Source organism: Dufourea novaeangliae, unplaced genomic scaffold (genome assembly GCF_001272555.1).
Source record: "Dufourea novaeangliae isolate 0120121106 unplaced genomic scaffold, ASM127255v1 scaffold8, whole genome shotgun sequence".
Classification (NCBI taxonomy): Eukaryota; Metazoa; Arthropoda; class Insecta; order Hymenoptera; family Halictidae; genus Dufourea; species Dufourea novaeangliae.
The window spans coordinates 193,700-213,377 of NW_015373923.1; the positions used below are offsets into that span (position 1 = coordinate 193,700).

General features: G+C 45.9%; 1 protein-coding gene across 1 annotated transcript in view; it reads left to right on the forward strand.

Annotated features, from left to right (window-relative positions):
* The first annotated feature begins 275 nt into the window (after window positions 1-275).
* Window positions 276-19,678, forward strand: part of LOC107194516 (neprilysin-21) — a 66,874-nt gene continuing 47,471 nt past the window's right edge. Inside the window, exons 1-3 of the mRNA XM_015584158.1 lie at window positions 276-296; window positions 797-997; window positions 9,004-9,223. Coding sequence (XP_015439644.1) covers window positions 276-296; window positions 797-997; window positions 9,004-9,223 — 442 coding nt within the window. The remainder of the gene's footprint in view (window positions 297-796; window positions 998-9,003; window positions 9,224-19,678) is intronic.

Sequence of the window (19,678 nt, forward strand, 5' to 3'; positions counted from 1 at the left end):
ACTTGGATTTTTTATTTCTGGTGTTTGGGCAATAAAATTCCGTTTGGGAAGCAGTTTCGGGTACTAATGCAAATTTTACTGTGCACAAATGTATAAGTTAATTCATTACTTCATTCACGTATCCCATTTCGTATAGGTAGCGCCGTGTTTAAAACAGATTATTTATAAATGCGTTAACGAGAAATTTTAACGTCTTCTGAAGTGAAATTATTATTTTTCTAAGCAACCTATACAACTGAGAAAAACAATGAACACTTAAAATATTAGTGCCCAAAATGCCAGATAAACCATGTGGCGTATACACTTACGTTAACTGTCATCGGTGAGTTAAATCATTATCGGCTATCTTTAGTCGCGTTCACGTGGATGTTGGAAAATCACCCAGCTAACAGCTTCCGCTTTCGAGATTCTCAACGCGATGTAAAAGTGTTTCGTGAAGTGTACTACCGGTTAATGAGTCTCGAGAGCCTTCGTCTTTAATAAAATCGAGTTCAACCCTTTGAACTCCTTTCTCGAATGTAACTTTGCATCAATTTCATTCACACAGATACTATTACGTCGAGTGTCACACTCGACATTCTTATCAAAGTTTCAATTATCAATTGTAATTAGTAGAAAAAAATTTCTTTAAATTGCTTCGTGACAATCAATTGTTTTCTGATGAAAAATGAAAAAAGAATCGGGTGTGAAAAGGGTTCAAAGTTTACCCGGCCATTGCTCGCTTTTTATAACCGGTCGTGTGAACACTTGTATACCATTTTTAATGCAAACGTTCCGATTCCTGTTGGTTTCGCAGGTACACGTCGAGAGAGCCACGCAACACGGTACCTGGATATGCTGCGTGCCTTGCTACTGGCTCCGAAGAAGCAAGGCTGTGCACAAGGCGTTGCTTACGTTCGCGATGCTCCTGGTCACCAGCTTGTTGGTCACCAGTCCGGTCCTGTTCCTCATCACCACGCTGCCAGAGGGAGAACAACCGCGTGAATGTTCATCCCTGGTGAGTGACAACACACACTCTTCGCCATCGACCTTCCCACGTTTCTCGCGATCGTGGCACAAGAGTTTTCCCGTCGTAAAAGTTCTCGAGGTGGGGAGGGAGGGATGTTCCCTTCGTCCTCGTTTCTTTCACCCTCCGTCCGAATCGAGCTGTCTTGTTGAGGTTAATGTCTCTCGAGGAACTTAACGCGGAGAAACCGGCTTTAAAAGTCGTCCCGCAGTGGGAACAGCACACGTATGTGGATAGGGTATAAGCGGAAATTTCGAGAGCGCGTTCGGTACGCGTGTCGTCGACGTGGTTGGAGAGAATGAAATCACGGACGGGGAGAGCTGGGTAACCGAAATTCCGAATGGTATTTCCTATCTAGGAAAACTGGCCATCTAAGAATCGGTGGGTTCCTGGCTCCGTCGTAAAATAAACGGTGGGACCATAAACGTGACGGACGGGATCGAAGAAGGGTCTCTCTGGTGTTCTCGATGCCCTCTCGATCGCCCGGGATATTGTTGCTTTTATCGGTGTTCTTTTGTACGAAGATAGGATCTCCACCTGGGTGATCTTATTACAAGGTGCGCGTACGGCGATTCTCTCGATTTCGATAGACGGCGTTGGGAGTCACGATCTATCTCGACGTTTCGTCTTTGTTTGAAATATTAGTTCGAGGTGTTTAATTTAAAAAAAAACTACGCTCCTTCGGGGTTCTGGGGTAAGTGCGGTGCGGTCGATCACAGTCTTTTTACCAAAAGGTATCGCTGCCTTTCCCCACTGCGTGGCCAGATCCTCTAGGAACAGTCTCCTGCTTGCCTGACATTCACTTATCTGTTCTCACGTGAACAACTTTCTACGTGTCGTACGTATTGACATATTAAAACGCATACCTACAATAGAAAAGAAATTTCTCTGTAATTTTGTTTTTTTCTACAGTAGTGTCAAAAATGATAAATTTGCATAAACATCCACGGTCTAGTAATGAGCAATGTGAAGTGTTCGTATATAGGCGCCAACAGTATTGAACATGAAATTAAATGTGTCTGGCTACATACGGCTTCTTTCACTGTGCCAGTCAACGTGTTAACTAGATCGGTACATTTAGAGTTTCCATAGCCTATCGACCGACGAGGGTTCACGGCTAGTTCGGACGACTGCCTAGCCTCCCGCATTCCCTTTAATCTGGACGATAGATCTCGCTAACAGGATATTTCTGTTCCTCGCTCGAGTTCGCCGATTTCAGCTCAGGCCCCGTGCGTCTAGCAGATTTACCTTCGCGCTTTGCGGATCCGTTGTGAATGGAGCGGGACGATTTGTAAGCTGTTCAGCCGCCGACGTACCACGGTGTAACAGGTTTTGTCCGGGTGAGCTAGACCGTGAGAGTTTATGTCCTTCGACCCGGCCGTGTTTCCCTCGAAGGCGTTATATCGTTGCAGGCTTTCCCCTCGACCGGTGACGCTGCCCGTCACGAGAAAAACCGTTGCATATCTTCCGGAAATTTTGACCCATAGAGACGGTAGCCTGTGGTTTCGATGCAACCACCGTAGAAGTGGTTACGTTCGTACACACACGTTCGATACACCGTTGCCTCGTATCGTATCGTTTCAGGATGATCCCAAAGATCAACCTCGGAGACAGGGGAAACGTTTCGCGATTCCAAGTGGCGCGCACGCGTTCGAACGAGAGAAGAATACCGTGAAGCATTTTTACACGTTTTCACTGTTTCCTCCCTGTTTGTATTAGGGACTTATATTAACAAATTACTGTGTTAAATATTATTTGAGGATATGTTGTCAAAACAAAATTAGAATTTTTTTCTAAACGTAGGCAATTTTTCACCGTTAATTATAAATGAACCTATCATTTCTTAACACAGTGTATCATGTGTGTTCTATACTCGTTCGTCCGATACGGGTAACTTAGTGCTTGGATTCCATGGATTGTTGACCCCACCACGAGGAGGAATGGAATCTCTCTCGTCTCTGGTTTGGTTCGCGTTACAGAATATATCCCTCCGTCTATCCGTAAGAATGTTTCTTCGAAGTTATTTACAACCGATTCGGATGCGCTGCAAGATTGAAAAATTTCGATCGAGAAACGAAATGTCGTTGCATCCGTTTCCGTTCTTCTTTTACCCGGTAATGACGTATAACTGGTATCAGCTCGTGCAAGTTATACCCCTCCTGTGTACGGCTTCTCAATAAACATCGGGCGACTTATAATTCAGTTAAAGGTCCTTGGACGAGGATCTTAACTGTACACGATCCACGCTTACGGAGTAAGTGCGTTAATCTGCCGTAGCAATCGATCGAGCTTCAACCCGTAATTAATCCCTCGAAAAAAATTCTGATGGTAGTTCCAAGCAATGTTGCCAGAAATGACTCTTCTGAACAAATAAATTTTTACTTCATCTCATAGACGTAAAATAACTGGACTGCGTATTCGGCTGAAAGGCCGTCAAATATTAGAAAAACATTTGTGTGGGATGTGGGGAATTAATTATCGAGAGCAGCCGTTATTAAAATCACTCCGCCTCTCGGAAATGTCAACATCAATTTCACCGCGAGCTCCGTCCATCGAAACAGGTATATTTAACAGTCTGACGTCGCGAAGAGTCGTGAATATTCGTTCTCGAGCAACGATACGTGTCGTTCGAATGAGTCGTTACCAGGGAAAATCGACTGCCGGGGATATTCGCGAATTCGGAAAGGAGGTTAAAGGCCGGGGGCTGGTCAATCGTTAAACGAGACCGATCGATCGATCGTCTCGCGGGGCGACGCGAGAATAGCGCGAGTAACGTAAAAATAGACATCGCCTCTAACTGGTGCTCCTGCTCGATGTGTATATTTATTAATTATACAGACCAGTCGGCGTTGCTTATACGTACCCAATTATATCTTGTTCGACAGCAAAAAAAAAAAAAAGATAGAAAGAAAAACGGAGGAACCATCGAAAATATATCGGATAATTGGTTTCGACAACCGAACGAGCTGGGATTAGCGTTTCAATTTCGGGAGCGTTGCGATGGACGATTATCATCGAGGATCAACCGATATGTCTGGGACCAACATGCTTATGAGTTAATTACCGCGGACATAGAGACAACGCGTACTCCTTTATCGGGGTATTTACCTCATAACATATGTATACAAGGTGTTCTATTCGAATCGACCCACTTGAATATCTCCGAATACCGGTGACAATACTAAAAAATGTTTTGGACAAAAATTACATGACACCAGGGGGCACACTTTCCGATGCGAGTAACTTTGAGTAAAACTAGAGACTGTATAGTTTCTAAACGATGTGTGGTTCAACGGTAACTTCTGTTAATATCAGACCCGTAACCGATAGCAATGCTCGCGGGACACGATACTGTCGAGATTGCACTCGGTTCTGGGCGCTGCGGAATTTAATCCGAGAGGATCGTGCGAACCGACGCACGGAAGCCGTACTCAGAGTGCTCGGTCTACGAAAGATTTATCGACTCACTCGTTTGTGGCGCGTCCGCTTCGAGGCAAGCGCACCACCGAGCTTAAATGTCGGTGACTTTCTATCTCTCTCTCTTTTGAAGGCGCAAGTCGAGAGGAAAGTTCGAAGAACGGGATAAAGAGAGACATTTTGCTCTTGTCGGGTTAGAATGGCTCGATCGTGCTTTGTACGAGGGGGAAGTTAAAGGGACCGGAAAGGCGTCGAATTTATTTGGAGCGTCCGGTAAATGGAGGTGTATCGAGTGGCACGAAATCGACACGCCACGCGAGGTTTTATACATAGATGCACATTCCAATTAAACAATGCTTCAATTTGCCCGGTCACCCGTGGCCGTATAAAAATCCCCTTGCTCCGTGGGCCCCCCCGTTGTACATACACGCGCATTCGCCTGGGTCCTCGGTGAAACTATTACTTTGACAATGTTCATTTCATCTAGAAATAAAATGCTCGACTCGTTAATCCGCGAATCGCGATCCTTCCTTCCCGAGCGTTCGAAAGTTGATTCGGAGGATCAGTTTCGGACGATTAAATCGAGCACAGAGGCTTCCAGGTAATCCGTGATCAATCGATCGGCTCCTTTTTCGGGGCCCCCTTCCCTTACTACTCGGCTCTCCTGTTAATAAGTTTGCAGTAATTACAGCTGACGTAGTTAGAGGGATTCCAATCGCCGCTTAAATCTTCCCAGGGGCCAGAAATGGTGGGGAAATCCGTTCCGGTTATACCCATGTAACACTTTGCCGGGATGGTTAGCGACGTAATCGTTTCAACTTTTTTAAGCACAGGATTTCACAGTAAAAACAATGGCTAGTTGCACAGACAGTGGTTCTATATAAAATGTGTCAAAACGGATTTATTTCAATTATTTTTTATTTTCAGTAATTTCACGATCTAAGGTGGTAGGAATAACAAATGTGGTATGAATAACAAATGTGGCCATTTGTCTACATTAAACAAAATCTAATTGCCACCAGTTTTCTGAAGCAGAATTGTTATTCTTTGATGTCAAAATGTTTGTTCTATTATTACGGAAAGAGGCTTCATGAAAGTAGAGGCAATAATTTGTTGTGCACTGGCAACACTGAAAAAGAAAAGTTGGTTTTTCTGTAAACTTTTCGAAGAGGACACATTAATATGACCAGGGACTGTAGAGGCATTCCGATCCTCTCAGCGTCTTTTTCGGGACTTATATTCCGCAAAAGTGTTCAATCGCGTTTATCGAGTCGTAGCGTGGGTAGTAAATATCTTCGAGGAAAAGTTTATCGGTCGCAGTAGCAGCCTCGGGGAGAATCGAAACGTATTCGCCGTTAAACGATTTTCCTTGAAACAATTTCCGCGTAGAGAGAAAGCATCTACCATTGTCGAAACTGATGCCGCGAACACTTTGAGGTTCCGATGATTTATTCGATATTGCTACGCTCAGTCGACGAACGATGGATTTAAAATGAAAGACTTCGGCCGCGAACTGTGCGACGACGGTCTATCGGATCGCGTCGGAGCGAAACGCGGCCCAAAGAAGCCATAGCCGGCAAGGTAAGGTTTCGAGGCGAATGTCAACCCTGCCCCGGGGGGGGGGGGGGTCAGGGTTTTACCCTTCATCCTGACCTTATCTCCACCCCGTTGGACTTTCGAGTCGACATACATCTTCCTCGCCTTTACGATCTCTAGGGCACGATACATTTTTGTGTCTGACCGATCCTTCGTCTAGACTACTTTAACACGTTGACCGTCACAGGGAAAAAAGCCGTACGTAGCAAGACACTTTTTTTTTAAGGTATAAGTCGTAGAAAATTATATGGGTTTAGTAAATAGAGGCATTTGGTAAATAGGTCTTGTTGCAATTGGATGACGTGACAGTCGAAGTGTTAAAAAAACAAATCGTCGTTACCGTACAAGGTTTTCCAGAACCGTCGATTCTAGGCGTACCGATTATCTCTCCTTCATACACGTATTATTTTTTCATCGCGTATTCATAACGCCCCGGTACGCCAGCATATATTTCCATGCGTTACAGCCACGTGGATTTGCAATTTTTCACCGTGAACCGGTATGATGGGGGAGGGAAATAAAATCAAATGGAAGAGACTTTCACCGGCGACAGGCCGCGAAGGGATTTTGCGCGCCGAGAGCCGACCACGCGACGCGATGAAATTTCATTTGCATCTCCATGTCCCTTCGCGTTATCCCTGAACACTTTCTTACGGATTCTCCAGCCGAAAGTAGAATCTCGAGTCGGTCCTTCTACTCTTTCTGGTGCCGCGCACGTGCCCCGATCGTCCTCTTAACTCGGCGTGCGTGCGAGACGAGATGAAGAAGGAGAGAGAGAGAGAGAGAGAGATCCTGGAACAAGGTAAATACACCTCTCCCGGTGGAAACGAGGTCCCCGTTCAGCCATCTTCGCCGGGATTTGATTTAGATAGAGCAGTAGGCCGTGCGTGGAATATAAATTGAAAAATTCATCGGTGTAATTTCATTTTCGTTAACGGCGAATGCACTTCTTCCTCTGTACGTGCGGAACGGTATCGGTGGAAACTTTAAGGTACGGACTATCCATTATGACTGAAGTGATTCGCTTCTGATACTTTGGTGAAAAACGAAAAGTCTAATTCACGTTAATTCCAACATTATGATATTGATATACAGAATCAGTGGGAACTAGTGTCTAAAATACCTCGTTACCTATTGTGATTGTATCAGAAAACGTTTCAATGAATTATACAGGGTGTCGTAGGTAACATTCATCACGATTTTAATCGGCTACATGTTATATAAGAAAAATTTGCAGAAAAGTTAACGTGCATCACTGGGCACGTTAAAGGGTTAATCGAACGTCGAAAGCTTTCTCTGGAAGATTCTTGGCTATGCACGCGAAATATTGCGGAGAGTTTGTCACGGCGAATTATATCATAATAATTCCATCTTCTGGTTGAACGCGTTCCTGCAAGCTGCGAATCCGAGTGTATGTTCTCTCTCCTGGCTGATAGGGAAAATTCGCCTCGAGAAATGGAGGCCGGTTCGTCGATTCTATTTCCAAGGGGGAATCCTTCTAGGCGAATGCCTGATCAGGATCGACGTCGCGAAGGAACTTCCATTAACACGAGGAAAGCCAAGGAACGCACGCGAGTTTCGCCAAGTACGCCGCATAGTGCACGAGCCGGCCTGTAATTGAGCCGACAGCCCTGTGATGCATGGGGGTCGTGGGGGGTGGGTGAAAAAAAGCTCGGATAGGGATTTATCGAGCCTTAAGGTCGTACCTCGGTGCCCCTTTTAGGCGAGAACGCGAGTTCCATGATGTTTACGAGGGCCACAATCGTAATCAGACCGATTTGATAGTCTGGGTTAGGTAACTTACTTTTCGGGTTGAAACGTTTCTTTTGACGAGGATTCGTGTCCCTCGGTGGTGATCCAATTGTACCAGACCATCCCGAAAGAAAATTTCTTGGTGTTATTGTGGACGAGATCGGAATTCGTGGATTCGAAAGTTGAACGTTCCACGATTCCCTCCGACTTTAATGTAAGTCCGGCGGACCTTATTTCGAAAGAACTCCAAGAAACTACAGTTCGTCCCAGGTGCCTGTCATTTATTCTATCGTCCACCTCGAACACGATCGATATATCTATTTCCGCGTGTGCTCATCCTGAAACCTTTTCCATCAACTCGAAGAATTTAATACCGATAAGAGAGATCGCGTGCTCGAAGGGCTTCGAGTTTCTGGATCACGTCGGAATTAATTTCATTTTTCTCGACGGTAGACGTAACCGTCCCTGGATGAGAATCATTCGTCTTTGTCAAAAATCGTATCCCGTTTTCGACACGGAGCCACTCGACGACAATGAAGCATCTACGTCGATTCGGTCCCTAGGATCTCTTTAAGACTTGCACACGATCGCTCGCGTGCTAGTCACCGCCGATTCTTCCGATGACTTTTCACCACGGTTATTTTTTCCCCTTATTTATCTTCACTATGGCTGAACACGCTCGCACAGGGTCCCTCCATTCGTCTCTTTCACAGAAGACTTATGATCCTCGATTCGTCCCGCGTAAAGAATTGTTCGGTCCGGCGCATTAAACAGGAACAGAGGAAAGGACCACCCTGTGGTTTATCGCATATCAGACGGAATCGAACGAGAACCACGGGGGGAAAAAGCGTTCGTTTCTTGGCCCTCGTTTAACGTCGAACTCCGTGGGAACGAGCACACACGAAGACGAATTGTCGAAAGAAAACGCAGACGTTGCTTTGAATCGGTTCACCGTGGAACGGCGCATTTGTTATCGGGGGAATATAACTTGGTGAGGCGAGCTTCTTTAGCGCAAAAAGTGTCCCAGAAAACGTTTATGCAAACCGTCACCGTTCTGTGTATAAGAGAAACTTCAACGGAGATTTCGATCGTTGGTCTCGGTTTTGCAAGTTAAAATAAAATTGAACGATGGAAGGGTGTGTGGGTGTGTGTGGAGTATTTCAGTTAGAAGATATTCTTGGAGACACGTGTGTGGGCATGGTAAAGATGGAAAAAACGACTTCCAATTTCAGGACGAAGCCTGCATCAGAGAACGGGATGGTCCGGATGGTGTTTGCGACTCGAAGGCTTGCGAGGAAGCCTCGAAGCGAATGGTGGCGTTCATGAAGAAGGGGGTGGATCCTTGCAAGGACTTTTATCAGTTCGCGTGCGGGGGTATCCGCGATCAGCAGCCCTATCAGCCGAGCTCGAGCTTCAACATGCTTCAGGCGAGGATCGACGACCACCTTCACAGTGAGTAAATCTCTTAACTCGACGTTTTTCTTTCTGATTAAGATAGGCAGTAAGGTTGATAAGGAAAAATATTTGCACTGGCTGGAAATGGCCGGTGGTTGTTTCACGTTTTTTTTCTCCCCGAAAGAATTTGATTCGGTCGATTCGTAACCGTCGTCGGGGTGGAACTGAAAGATATTGCCATTGTTAACGGACCGTGTTACGGGTTCGCTACAATTAAAGCGATCGATGGACTTGGATTTTTGCACAAAGAGGTTTTACGAGCTGCGATTAATTTAAAACAGTGCACAGGATATATTTTTTGTTTCACGATCGTTCGGTGATAACGCGGAAGATCGTATAACTCGTACGGAATTGCGCGCAAAATTTCAGGTCGTTTGTTGTACATAATCTCACCGCGGTCCACCGACCAACCAGACCGTTTCTCTTTGATACTCCCGTGGAATGGAAACAAAATTAACTCTCGAATATTCTGCTCGAAACAACGTATCATCCGTGTCCACCGTATGCGCTGCCTTTACCAATTTGACTGTCGCGTCACCCACCTGATGGCTGACACGTACATCGTAAAAAGGCTAGAGAAAATCAACTTTGAACATTCAATCTGATACGCATGCATTCGTTATGCTAGTCAGTAGAAACGGAATGCAACGAACAGACACGCGCTGGCCGAGCCCTATTCAATCGCACGCATGTATCCAGCAACTTTTCAAATTTTATTCTATATTTTTTTCTCATCTGTTCAAGAGGAATTGCCTGATTCCCGTTTGTATATAACTTTCAAAGACATCCTACATATTCTCGACGATCTACAATTTAAAAAGCGAAATACAGCGTGTCTGGTCTACGTACGTCCTTTTTCACTGCGGCAGTCAACGTGTTACCGGACTGTTTCGACAAAGTTCACTCTTCCCTTCGTTTTCTCGACTTCGCCCCATCGACGACCTTAATCAATCCACCCCCATTCCACCTTCTCGTGTCCACGGAACCGTGGCGCGCTAGGATCAAAAGATCATGCTACTCTTGAAAATTTCGTTCGCGCGCGTGTTCCCTCTACCTTTCGGGCTAATCCCTCCTTTCTGGTATCGCAAAAGGAAAATCGCCCGGAGGAGCTTTCCAGAGCGCAACGCCGCCCGTTGCGGCCCCCTCGTCGTCTTTTCATGCCGTTTCCTCCGGGCCCTTTTCGCAATCTGTTGCTCCGACAGCCTGCCACAAGCCGCCGTTTTTGATGGCCCCGTTAACGAGCCCGCGGATAATTGAATAGCCGTGCCCGAAGTTAATCGCGCTTTTACGGGGTGTTCTCCACTCGTACGGTAGACCGAGAATGGGCGGAGGAACGATGATATGCGGTAAACCGAGTCGAACCGAGCTTTGGTGTATCGGTGATTAAAGGGCGTTAAATTTCCCACGATGCATTTTTGCAGTTTTATCGCGCTATATCTTCGATATTACGTTGCGTTCCGCAACTTTGATCGATCTTATACGATCGGGAAGGTGGAGTAGATGGAGAATCTATTATTAAAAATTGCGTAACTGCGGTATTTAGTGGGCTGGTGCTTAATCCTCAGAAACCATATCCTACCTGAAAAGACAACACACTAGTGCGAATTGAGATTTTTTATTTTTGCCGATTAAGAACGTAAAGAGAATATTCCGCTGGTGCGTATTCGCAGTAACAGTATACACATTTAGTATCACATATTTTGGTAGTACGAAATCGACTTTATTGGCCCGATGACATTATTTGGCAAATAGATTTTCATAAATGCGAATAGATTATTCGTAAAAGTTGTCGGTCCACAAATTTATTTTATAGTAATTTTCCAATGTTAAATAAACGCGTTAAAAAATCATAACGTGTCAAAAAGAGAAGTGCATTGTTTCTCTTCAAAAAAAAAAAAAACACACAAAATACAGTGGTTGGGTGCAACTCCTAATATTTAATTGCAAAAAATGGTTAAAATACCGTATCACTTACTCGTAAGGTTGAAAACATTGAACAGGATGCCTTCGTGAAAAAGTACAACGAAAAAGTTTTGTTCCATTAAACAAGCACCACCCCAGTACTTAGTTTTCTTTTAGAGGCACCGTAATCGTGAATACTATCTAAAAATGGAAGTGCGTGGCACAACGAAATACCAGAAACACGAAAGCTTCCCAGTCTTTGAAAGGATGCGTATCGCTGGATCGTTATTTCCGAAAAACGAAACGAGGCGTGCTTTCGCGAATTGGGGGTAGGAGAAATTCCCTCGGTGGGGGGTGAAAATGATCGAAATCCCTAGTATTTCCTGCTGCCCCGACGTTCGAGTAAACAGAAGACGAGCGAACTGGTATGTAGGTCACACGCGATTAAAAGAGCTGGACGTGCATACGTCACGCGGCGCGCCGACGCAGGCCTTGAAAAACAACTCGCCAACGTGTACATCAACCCCCACACCGAAACCTGCTCGTAAGGGAGGGAAAAAAGTTTGCGCGGCTTTTCGTTTGTTCGCGCGCAACGCCTGGAAAACCGTTCCCCTCCACATCGCTGTTTGGATTTTTGATAAGTCGATGGCAGCTCTGCGCCTTCCGACTGGTTGCTTTTTTTCACCAGCCTGGGGGGTGGCTGGGGTTTTCTTTCCTTCTGTGTGAACCGATGGTCGTTGAACGCGGCTACGTAATTTCACGGGGTGCAACAGCTGCACCTCCCCCGCCCCCTTACCCAATTGTGGCAAGTTCGCGTCTCATTGTCTCAGTTGGAAAGTTCGCCCAGGCAACCAGAAAATGTTGGTTCTCTCTAGAGATGGAATAAAGTATATTACAAGTAGGTTTGAATCTAACTGGATAGTTTCGAACGTGTTTCGTGAATACTTCGAAAAAGAAAAGTAATACTTTTAAGTGGACTCGAACCCAGAAGAAAGAGGTTCGAACCAAGTATAGGTACTGGAACCCTGGCCGAGTAGATTCGAACCTTTTATGAGTACTTCGATCAGAAATTTCTTTTCTTTGCAATTGTATGCAGTTTAGCGAAAATTATATATAAATGGTCGAAATTACATTTATTTACTTGTTTCGTTTTTATGACCAAAGGGTAATGGAGTTATTTTCCTGATACCGTCCGAGGTCGTGAACTCTCCGATGCTTTCGTCGTTTATTCTTTCGATTCCGAGATGTCGATTAATTTTCGTTCAGTTTAAGGGTATACAACGTGAAGTTCATTAGAAGTTCGGTAAGAGTTTTCCTCGAAGTCTTTCCTTGGTTCTTCGTTTTCTACGGAAGAGTGTTCGTAACTCACCCTTCCCGTTCCGTAGTTCCGAAATGAAAAAAAAACGAAATAAGGTCAGCGTTGATGAAGATTTAGGGGGCTGGGATCTATGAGAAATTCGCCGCTCGTTCTCAAAGCGTTGACACTCGGACACGTCGCGTAATAATTTAACGCCAACTCCTGCTCACTTTTTTCCGCGCGGCCACCAGTCATTCCACTGGTCATCCGAATCATGAGGAATTTGTTGCGAAAGTTTGCTCGAACGAAGATTATCGCAAGAAGTACCGACAATTAACGGGTACAGTAAATCATCGTAGAGTGTTCGAAGACTCTTCGGCATTGCCAAGGGGCAGGTCCCCATGTGTAACGCTGGCTTTTCAATGAGGTTTAGTAGAGTGCTTCAGCTGGGAATTCTGAAATCGTCGAAAAATCTTCCCCTCTCCCCTTCGAAGAACAATGCTTTCGCTGAAAACGGTGCTGTCGCGAAAAGTACCGAGTTCGAGCTTTTTACCAAACAAACACAGGAAGGACGTCTGTCGCGTAAAAGGTTCGGTGGAAAACAAGGGAGGGTATGGTCGGGAGGGGTGATAAAAAATCAACTCGTCTTTGTTACCGGCGAAATGCTTGGCGCCAGGATTTTTTCGCGTCTTCCCGGAAGAACGAAGTTCCTCCTCGTTTCGATCGTTCTCGGTTCAGAGACACTGTGGTATTTCGTTCATTTCCGTCTTCGAGGGATCTCGGTTGGATCAGCCTCGATGCCAGCACGGGATTTGCTTCGGCAAATTTTCTGCGGGTCTGCCCGCCCTGGGACAATTTCTCTCTCTCTCGATCTAACCTTCGTGAAACATCTTGTTCAGTGGTCTGGTTCAGCTTGGTCTTTTTGGTTTCGTTTCTCGTATCTGTTGCTCCCGCTCCGACAGCGAATTTTCTTGATCCTTTTTGCGGAATCGAATCGGCACGTAGGGCTGGGCTGTGGTCAAGATTCGGAATTCTGCGAAGGTACGTACGACACTTCGAAGGACTTTCCTTCAGCTTCGTTTATATACGAGAGCTTTTACCGCGTAATAGACGTACGACCGTTCTTCCTTTTTTTCAAGCTGACGACAATCCACAGTGTGGTTTGAAAATTCAATTTACCATTGTACAGGTTAGTTCCCTGAATCCCATATTCGTCGTATCGCTCCGATTTGTTTGTTAGTTAATCGAATGACTTACCACGCTCGAACTAGTCGAGCGACCTTGCAGCCCGCTCGGTGCGCGTCTATTTTAAGAAACTCCGGTTTATCGACTTTATAGAGGTCAGAAAGCCGGAGGGAACTTATAGCACGGTCTTTTCATCAAATCGGGCACAACTCGGAGTGGCGTGGGGGAAGTGGGGCTCTAGAATTAACTTGAATTACTCTAATTTTTTCCCCTTGAAACACAAGAATCTCCGATGCGCAGGCCCCAAACGAATGATTCTTGCTGCTTCGCGACAAAACCGAGCCTTTTTACGGTTGTGATCGAGCACGCGGATATCGTCGTGTACGTCTACGTCTTGGTTTTCGGAACACCGACGACGAAGCCTTAGACAGCGTTGGAATTTACGTAAGAAGAACGAAGGGGGTTTTGCAAACTTGATTAATCCGGCCTGTTTAATGGGTCAAGTTCGTACCGGGTAAGCTGGATGGGCCGTGTGTTGCGTCCACGTAGGTTCACGATTCGATCGAATCGATTCGAACGATCACTGAACGATCAACTCCACGGAGGACTATGATAAACCAGTGTTTAGTAATGTCTCTATGAGAGCGTCGAACTAAAGTTCGTTTTGGAGCATTCGTGGCGAGGCGGAAAGGTATTCATCCCCTCGTAAATTTGTTTTTTTGCCCGAATTCGAGCTTCTGCTTAGCTTCTGTTTACTCTGTTCTAATTGGTTCCAGAGGGGGAACGCCCCTCCCCACCCAGTGGTGGGGATAACGCCGTTGCTCGTGTCGCATTCATCGAGGAATCACTGTAACGATCAAAATAAAACGAAAACAAGGAAAACTAGGAATTACCCGATGTCCTCGGACAGTCCCGATCCGCGTGCTCCCGTTTTCGTTATCCGTTTGTCTGAAACAGGACGTGTTAGCTCGATTTGCTACTGTTCATCCTGACTGGAAAAGTTTAACGAACCTGTCGTTTGTTTTTACACCCCCTTCCCCATCCATCCCTCCCGCGTAGTAACTATTTCTCCTGATTAAGCGGAAAAGTTGGTTCGCTCGTTCCCCGGATTGGTACTCTTGGCTGGTGTACGTGCGCTGCGCGTGGAATCCGCCTCCGATCCTACCACACGGATATACACGTTGCGCCGACAAACCGCAAATTCGATAATCTCCGCCTCCCCCTCCTCACCCCGGCGGAATTAGCTTTATCGTGTGCGGGCCAGGTTGATCTATTTCGGCCCCGTCTAGACGCGCTGTATTTTTGTCTCTAATTACTCTCTCGCCTGCTCGCCGCCGGAAGTAATTCCTTGATAAAAAAGCAGAATCACGGAGGAAAGTAAACGGACAAACGGTGCGTTTATCCATGGAAAACGGTTCTGGAAAGAACCAGGGAGGACGGAGGGGGGGAAAACGGTGGGTAAAATTTTTGTTTCGCGAAAACTTTTCAGGGTAATCGTTCCGAGTTAAGTCGCCTCGTCGAGGACAGATTCGTACGACAACGGCGCTACAGCATTCCTCTGATTTTCCACGCGACAAATTCGCTAACGTGCGCCTCGTGAACATGCAAGGGCGAAGCCTTGTGTCCTGGCCGCGACTCCTTGCGACAAAGACGACGATGCTGAAATTGGGACGCGCGCAGCCTCGCTTACCGCCGTATCAGGACATTCTCAGGTACTAAGAAACGGAACTTACACGGTTCCGTCGGTTGGTAAGGCTTGGTTTCCACTTAGGACTAGCTCCGCGACCACAAAATACATACACACTATCGGCCAAAACTATGGAACTCATTGTTCTCATATGATATAATAAAATTTAACAACTCTTTCTAGAATGATATTTTTCTTTTTGAAAGTTCAGGTATACATTTATTTTACCCTTTTGAAAGATTAAAATCCACCTTACCATTCGAGGGTGCATTATCAAACCGGGTCCCATACTTTTGGCCGGTTGCGTACGTTGTTGCATATGACACAATTTCGATAAGCGTGACCAGAATGTTAAGCTGCGACTAATCGCGATAAATCAGTCGGGCGCGACTCTAAAGTTTATGGGATTATGCGTTGCAAATACCCACGCGTTAAACAGTCGCGTGCAACTGAACACCAGGTTCGCTGAAAGGTTTTCGAGAAAAAGATACGTGAATAACATTTCTGTTTCACGTCATAGAACACGGGATCTTCGAATTATTTCGACTGAAATAAAAAGGAGTCTGCATGGAAAGAAATACAGTTATGATATTTTGACGGGGAAGGATTTTCAGAAGCAGAATTAATTTATTTAAACATAGAAGTGTAGATATGTGAGCGTAGATGCATCATTATAGAATTAGAAAGTATTATAAACACTGTGATATTGATTGTGAGAAATTTTGGTGTCGCAAGTGGAGACAAGGCCTTAGACTCACGCGTGTCTGTTGTTCCATTAGCATTATACTCTCGTCACAGTGGTCCCTTCGTCGAGGGACGCAGTCCTTGCCTCGTTAATTGGAATATAATTCGAGCCGAGCGATTGTTAAAGTACGTTCTCTTGCGGTATATTCTCTGTAGGTGGCCGCTGATTAAAATATTAAAATGGCTCCCGACTACTAAAGATTCCGCGGTTAATTCCGCCTGAGCGGACTTTAAGTAGAATTCGTGGCGTGGACAGTACCTACACCGGCGGCGGGAAAGTTTCGCTTACGATCGCGACGGAGTTCGGGGGGCCGTTTGAAACTTCCGGACGTAAACTCGACTCCATAAATTCGCGTTATCGAAATTTCTTGGCGAAAAAACAACGCGTACAAAAAAATCCGAGAAACTCTCAGTGGAGTTTTCCTCGCTGTTGCGCGTAACTATCCGTTGGAAAACGTGTTAGCGACGAATGAAAATCAACGACTCGTTGGACAGAGAATCCGAAGGAGGAGACGTTCACGGAGGTAAGAAGGGGGATGGCGCGGTGTGCAAACGGGGCCGTTTCGATAACCCAGCTCCGGCCAATGAAGAGAACTCCTCTAATTAGCCTCTCGTTCGATGGTCCTTGAAACTCACCTCGTCCCGGCCGAGTCTTAATAGTTTGCAACAATAAATTTCTCGAATTACCGACGGAAATTGCCCTCCCCCCTCGAGGCTTTCCACCGTTCTCGGGACGTCTTCGAAATAATGACACCTGAACCGGCGAATCGCCCACAATTTATTCGTTTTATTCTTGCGCATTCGAATAATTTTAGAGATTATCGCGGTGAATGAACATGCAAATTTTGTATATCCTGTTAACATCTAGCCTTAAACGACGAGTCGAACGTGACGATGTTAAACCGGATTAACACGCGGTATTATCTGTTTTCTTTCAAGTTGAAGTAAAAATACTGTTTTTGCGGATATTCAAACTACAGGGTAAGTGCACTACTACCTACTCATATGCATTTCCGAGTTTCGAGCTGTTGCACAAGATTTTACCGTATCTATCTCTAGGATCGACGAGTCAAAGGGCATCGATTATAAATAACTTACGGACAGAGATCAATGCGTTTGGACGCGTAACGCGATTCCGTTTCTGTTCCTCGCTGTTCAATCTGCATTCGTCGACGCGCAAATTGTCCTGACGCGTGTCCGTTCCGAGTCAAGGAACCGCTCGACACCCGTGGCGGATGTCTCTGTTGTCCTCTGTGTTTGTTGACGCGCGAACGTTATTGATGGGACGTAACAGTGACCGGTATGGATCGATCCGTGTCCTCGGTCTGTCTGCGCGAAATGGCAATCGTGTTCGATCCGGCGGCCGTTGCCTCGCGGCTCGCGGAGAGTAAATTCGCATGCAAATTGGCTGCGTAGAATATTTAGCGGTAGCTCCGGAGAAACTCGATCGGAGCCTGGCTCGGCTCGTTGGGGGGCCAAAAAAAGGGGCGGAGGGGGGGGGGGAGTTCGAGGAGATTAAGAGTACAGGCGTAAGGGCGAGGGATGCAAAAATTTTAAGAATGGCACTGTTGGGAAATAAAAAGGTTGGAGCTTTTCAGCTCGGTGTATATTTCATTGTAAATGGGAGAAGAAGAGAAGGGGGTGGAAATTTCTCCGGCGTGGTGTTTCTCTTTTTTTACTTTCGTGGGTCGTTTCGACCCGTTGGCAACGGGTGAAACTACGCCCGTAAACCAGCTCCGTTCTTCCACTTTCTTTCTCTTTTTTCCCCGTACTCTCCTCTTCGTTGACGTACGATATCGCAACGTTTAAAACCTTGGGCAAACGGCGGATGGACTAGAATTTTAAAACTCCTCCCCACTCCCCGCTACAAGTTCTATACATATATGTACGATATACATGGAAAGCCGTGCGTTATATTTCAACCGAGTACTTCTTCCCGCGTGCGTAACGTTTCGAATAATTAGCAGAAGTTATTCAAGGTAGCCCAGGGAGCACAATAATATTCGCGCGAAGGTCTCGACGATGATTTCGCGGGGCGTTGGTTTACGGGCCATCAAGATCGCATTACCAGTCACTTTTTTCCTACCCCCTCCCCTCCCGTTTCGATCGGATAAGCGGTAGTTTCTAGCCGCGTGACGTCTTAATTGCGCGAGGCCGTTAGTTGACATTCCGCTAATTACCCGGGGACGGAAGCAGTCGCGGAAAGGGCACGGGCAAGATTACGCGGTCGGCCTTAAAAAGTTATCATCCGGGAACCGCTGACGCTTTTAATATCGTGTCCCTCCTACGTTTCGCGGAACGCATTTACGGCTCCCGGCCCCATTATGTGTCTGCGTGTATTAACCTGCGGACGGTTACGCTGAAATAATACGCATCCCAGTGGCGTTTCAACGCGACGGTCCCCTCGTAAAAAAATACCCCATTATACGATCGTACGATTTGCATGCCCGCGAACCGGTACGAACGAGCCAGCGTTCACGGGAAATTAAATACGCATACCGAACAGAAAGATTATGCGTTTTATATAATACGTACGTTGAAACGTGTATGCTGTGTAACGTGTTTCATATTAACTCTCTATAACAGGAGTTCTCAACTTGGGGCCATATGGCCCTCAGGGGGCCCAGGATATGCCGAGGCACAGATGAACAAACGTGAAGTAACGTGAAACTAACAACAACAACAACAAGAACTATTAACCACTGAACACAAGTTAACAATGATATCATAATTGTGAAAGATTTTATTATCACTCCGATATCTCAAGCTAGAGTCGATAATCGCTACGAAGAATCATGTCGGTTGCCGAAGAGAGGTTATATAAAATGCGATGTCACGGCAGATAGCGGAAAAAAATGAAGTGGGACCAAAAATATATACCAAAGATATATAGTAAATCATCGATGAGTGTTCTTCGGTCAAGTGTCCAGTGGTGGCGATGACATCTGAGAGTCGAGGAGCCTTCGAACACTCATTGACGATTTACTGTACATCGGCATGTAATTTGTGGGTTACCTTGGATCAGAGTGTATCGGATTCCGAAACACCTGTGAGCTCCAAGCTTTTTAGAATCCCCGATGGACGTTATCGAAGTCGAACGTGTCGAGAGTAGGGTACGTCGATATGCTGGCTACGATTTCGAGAATCGACAGCTTAATCAGGAGGAAAGAGCGAATCGACAGCGGTGGACGGGCGTCGGAGCTCCCATAAGTATTTTTAGAACTTCAGTTTTAATCAATTTCATCGTAAAGTTGCTTCACCCTCCAGGCGAACATCGTCGGGGGAACTTGCCAACAAGTCTTCTTTCGATTCGGACCCAATGCGGACCGTAACTTCTCGGTCGAAGCGTACTTATACCTCGGTCGAGGCGTTTTGTTCTCCAATTTCTTTCGCACGCAAATTCAATCCAACCGGAATCCCGTCCCGTTTAGAGGTTCTTAAGCAACGTCGTTAACGATCATCCGATTGCCCAGGAGTTTCGTTTCCGGGCGAACGGGTGGGTACACGCGGAAAAATCCAGAACGACTTTCAAACGGTTTTAAAACTTTCTGCCCGGTTGGATGGGAACGTTTCGTTCGTTCTTTTTCCGACGTTCTGCGCGTGCGCACGTGCGCTTAAAGAGTTTCTTTCTGTTTCT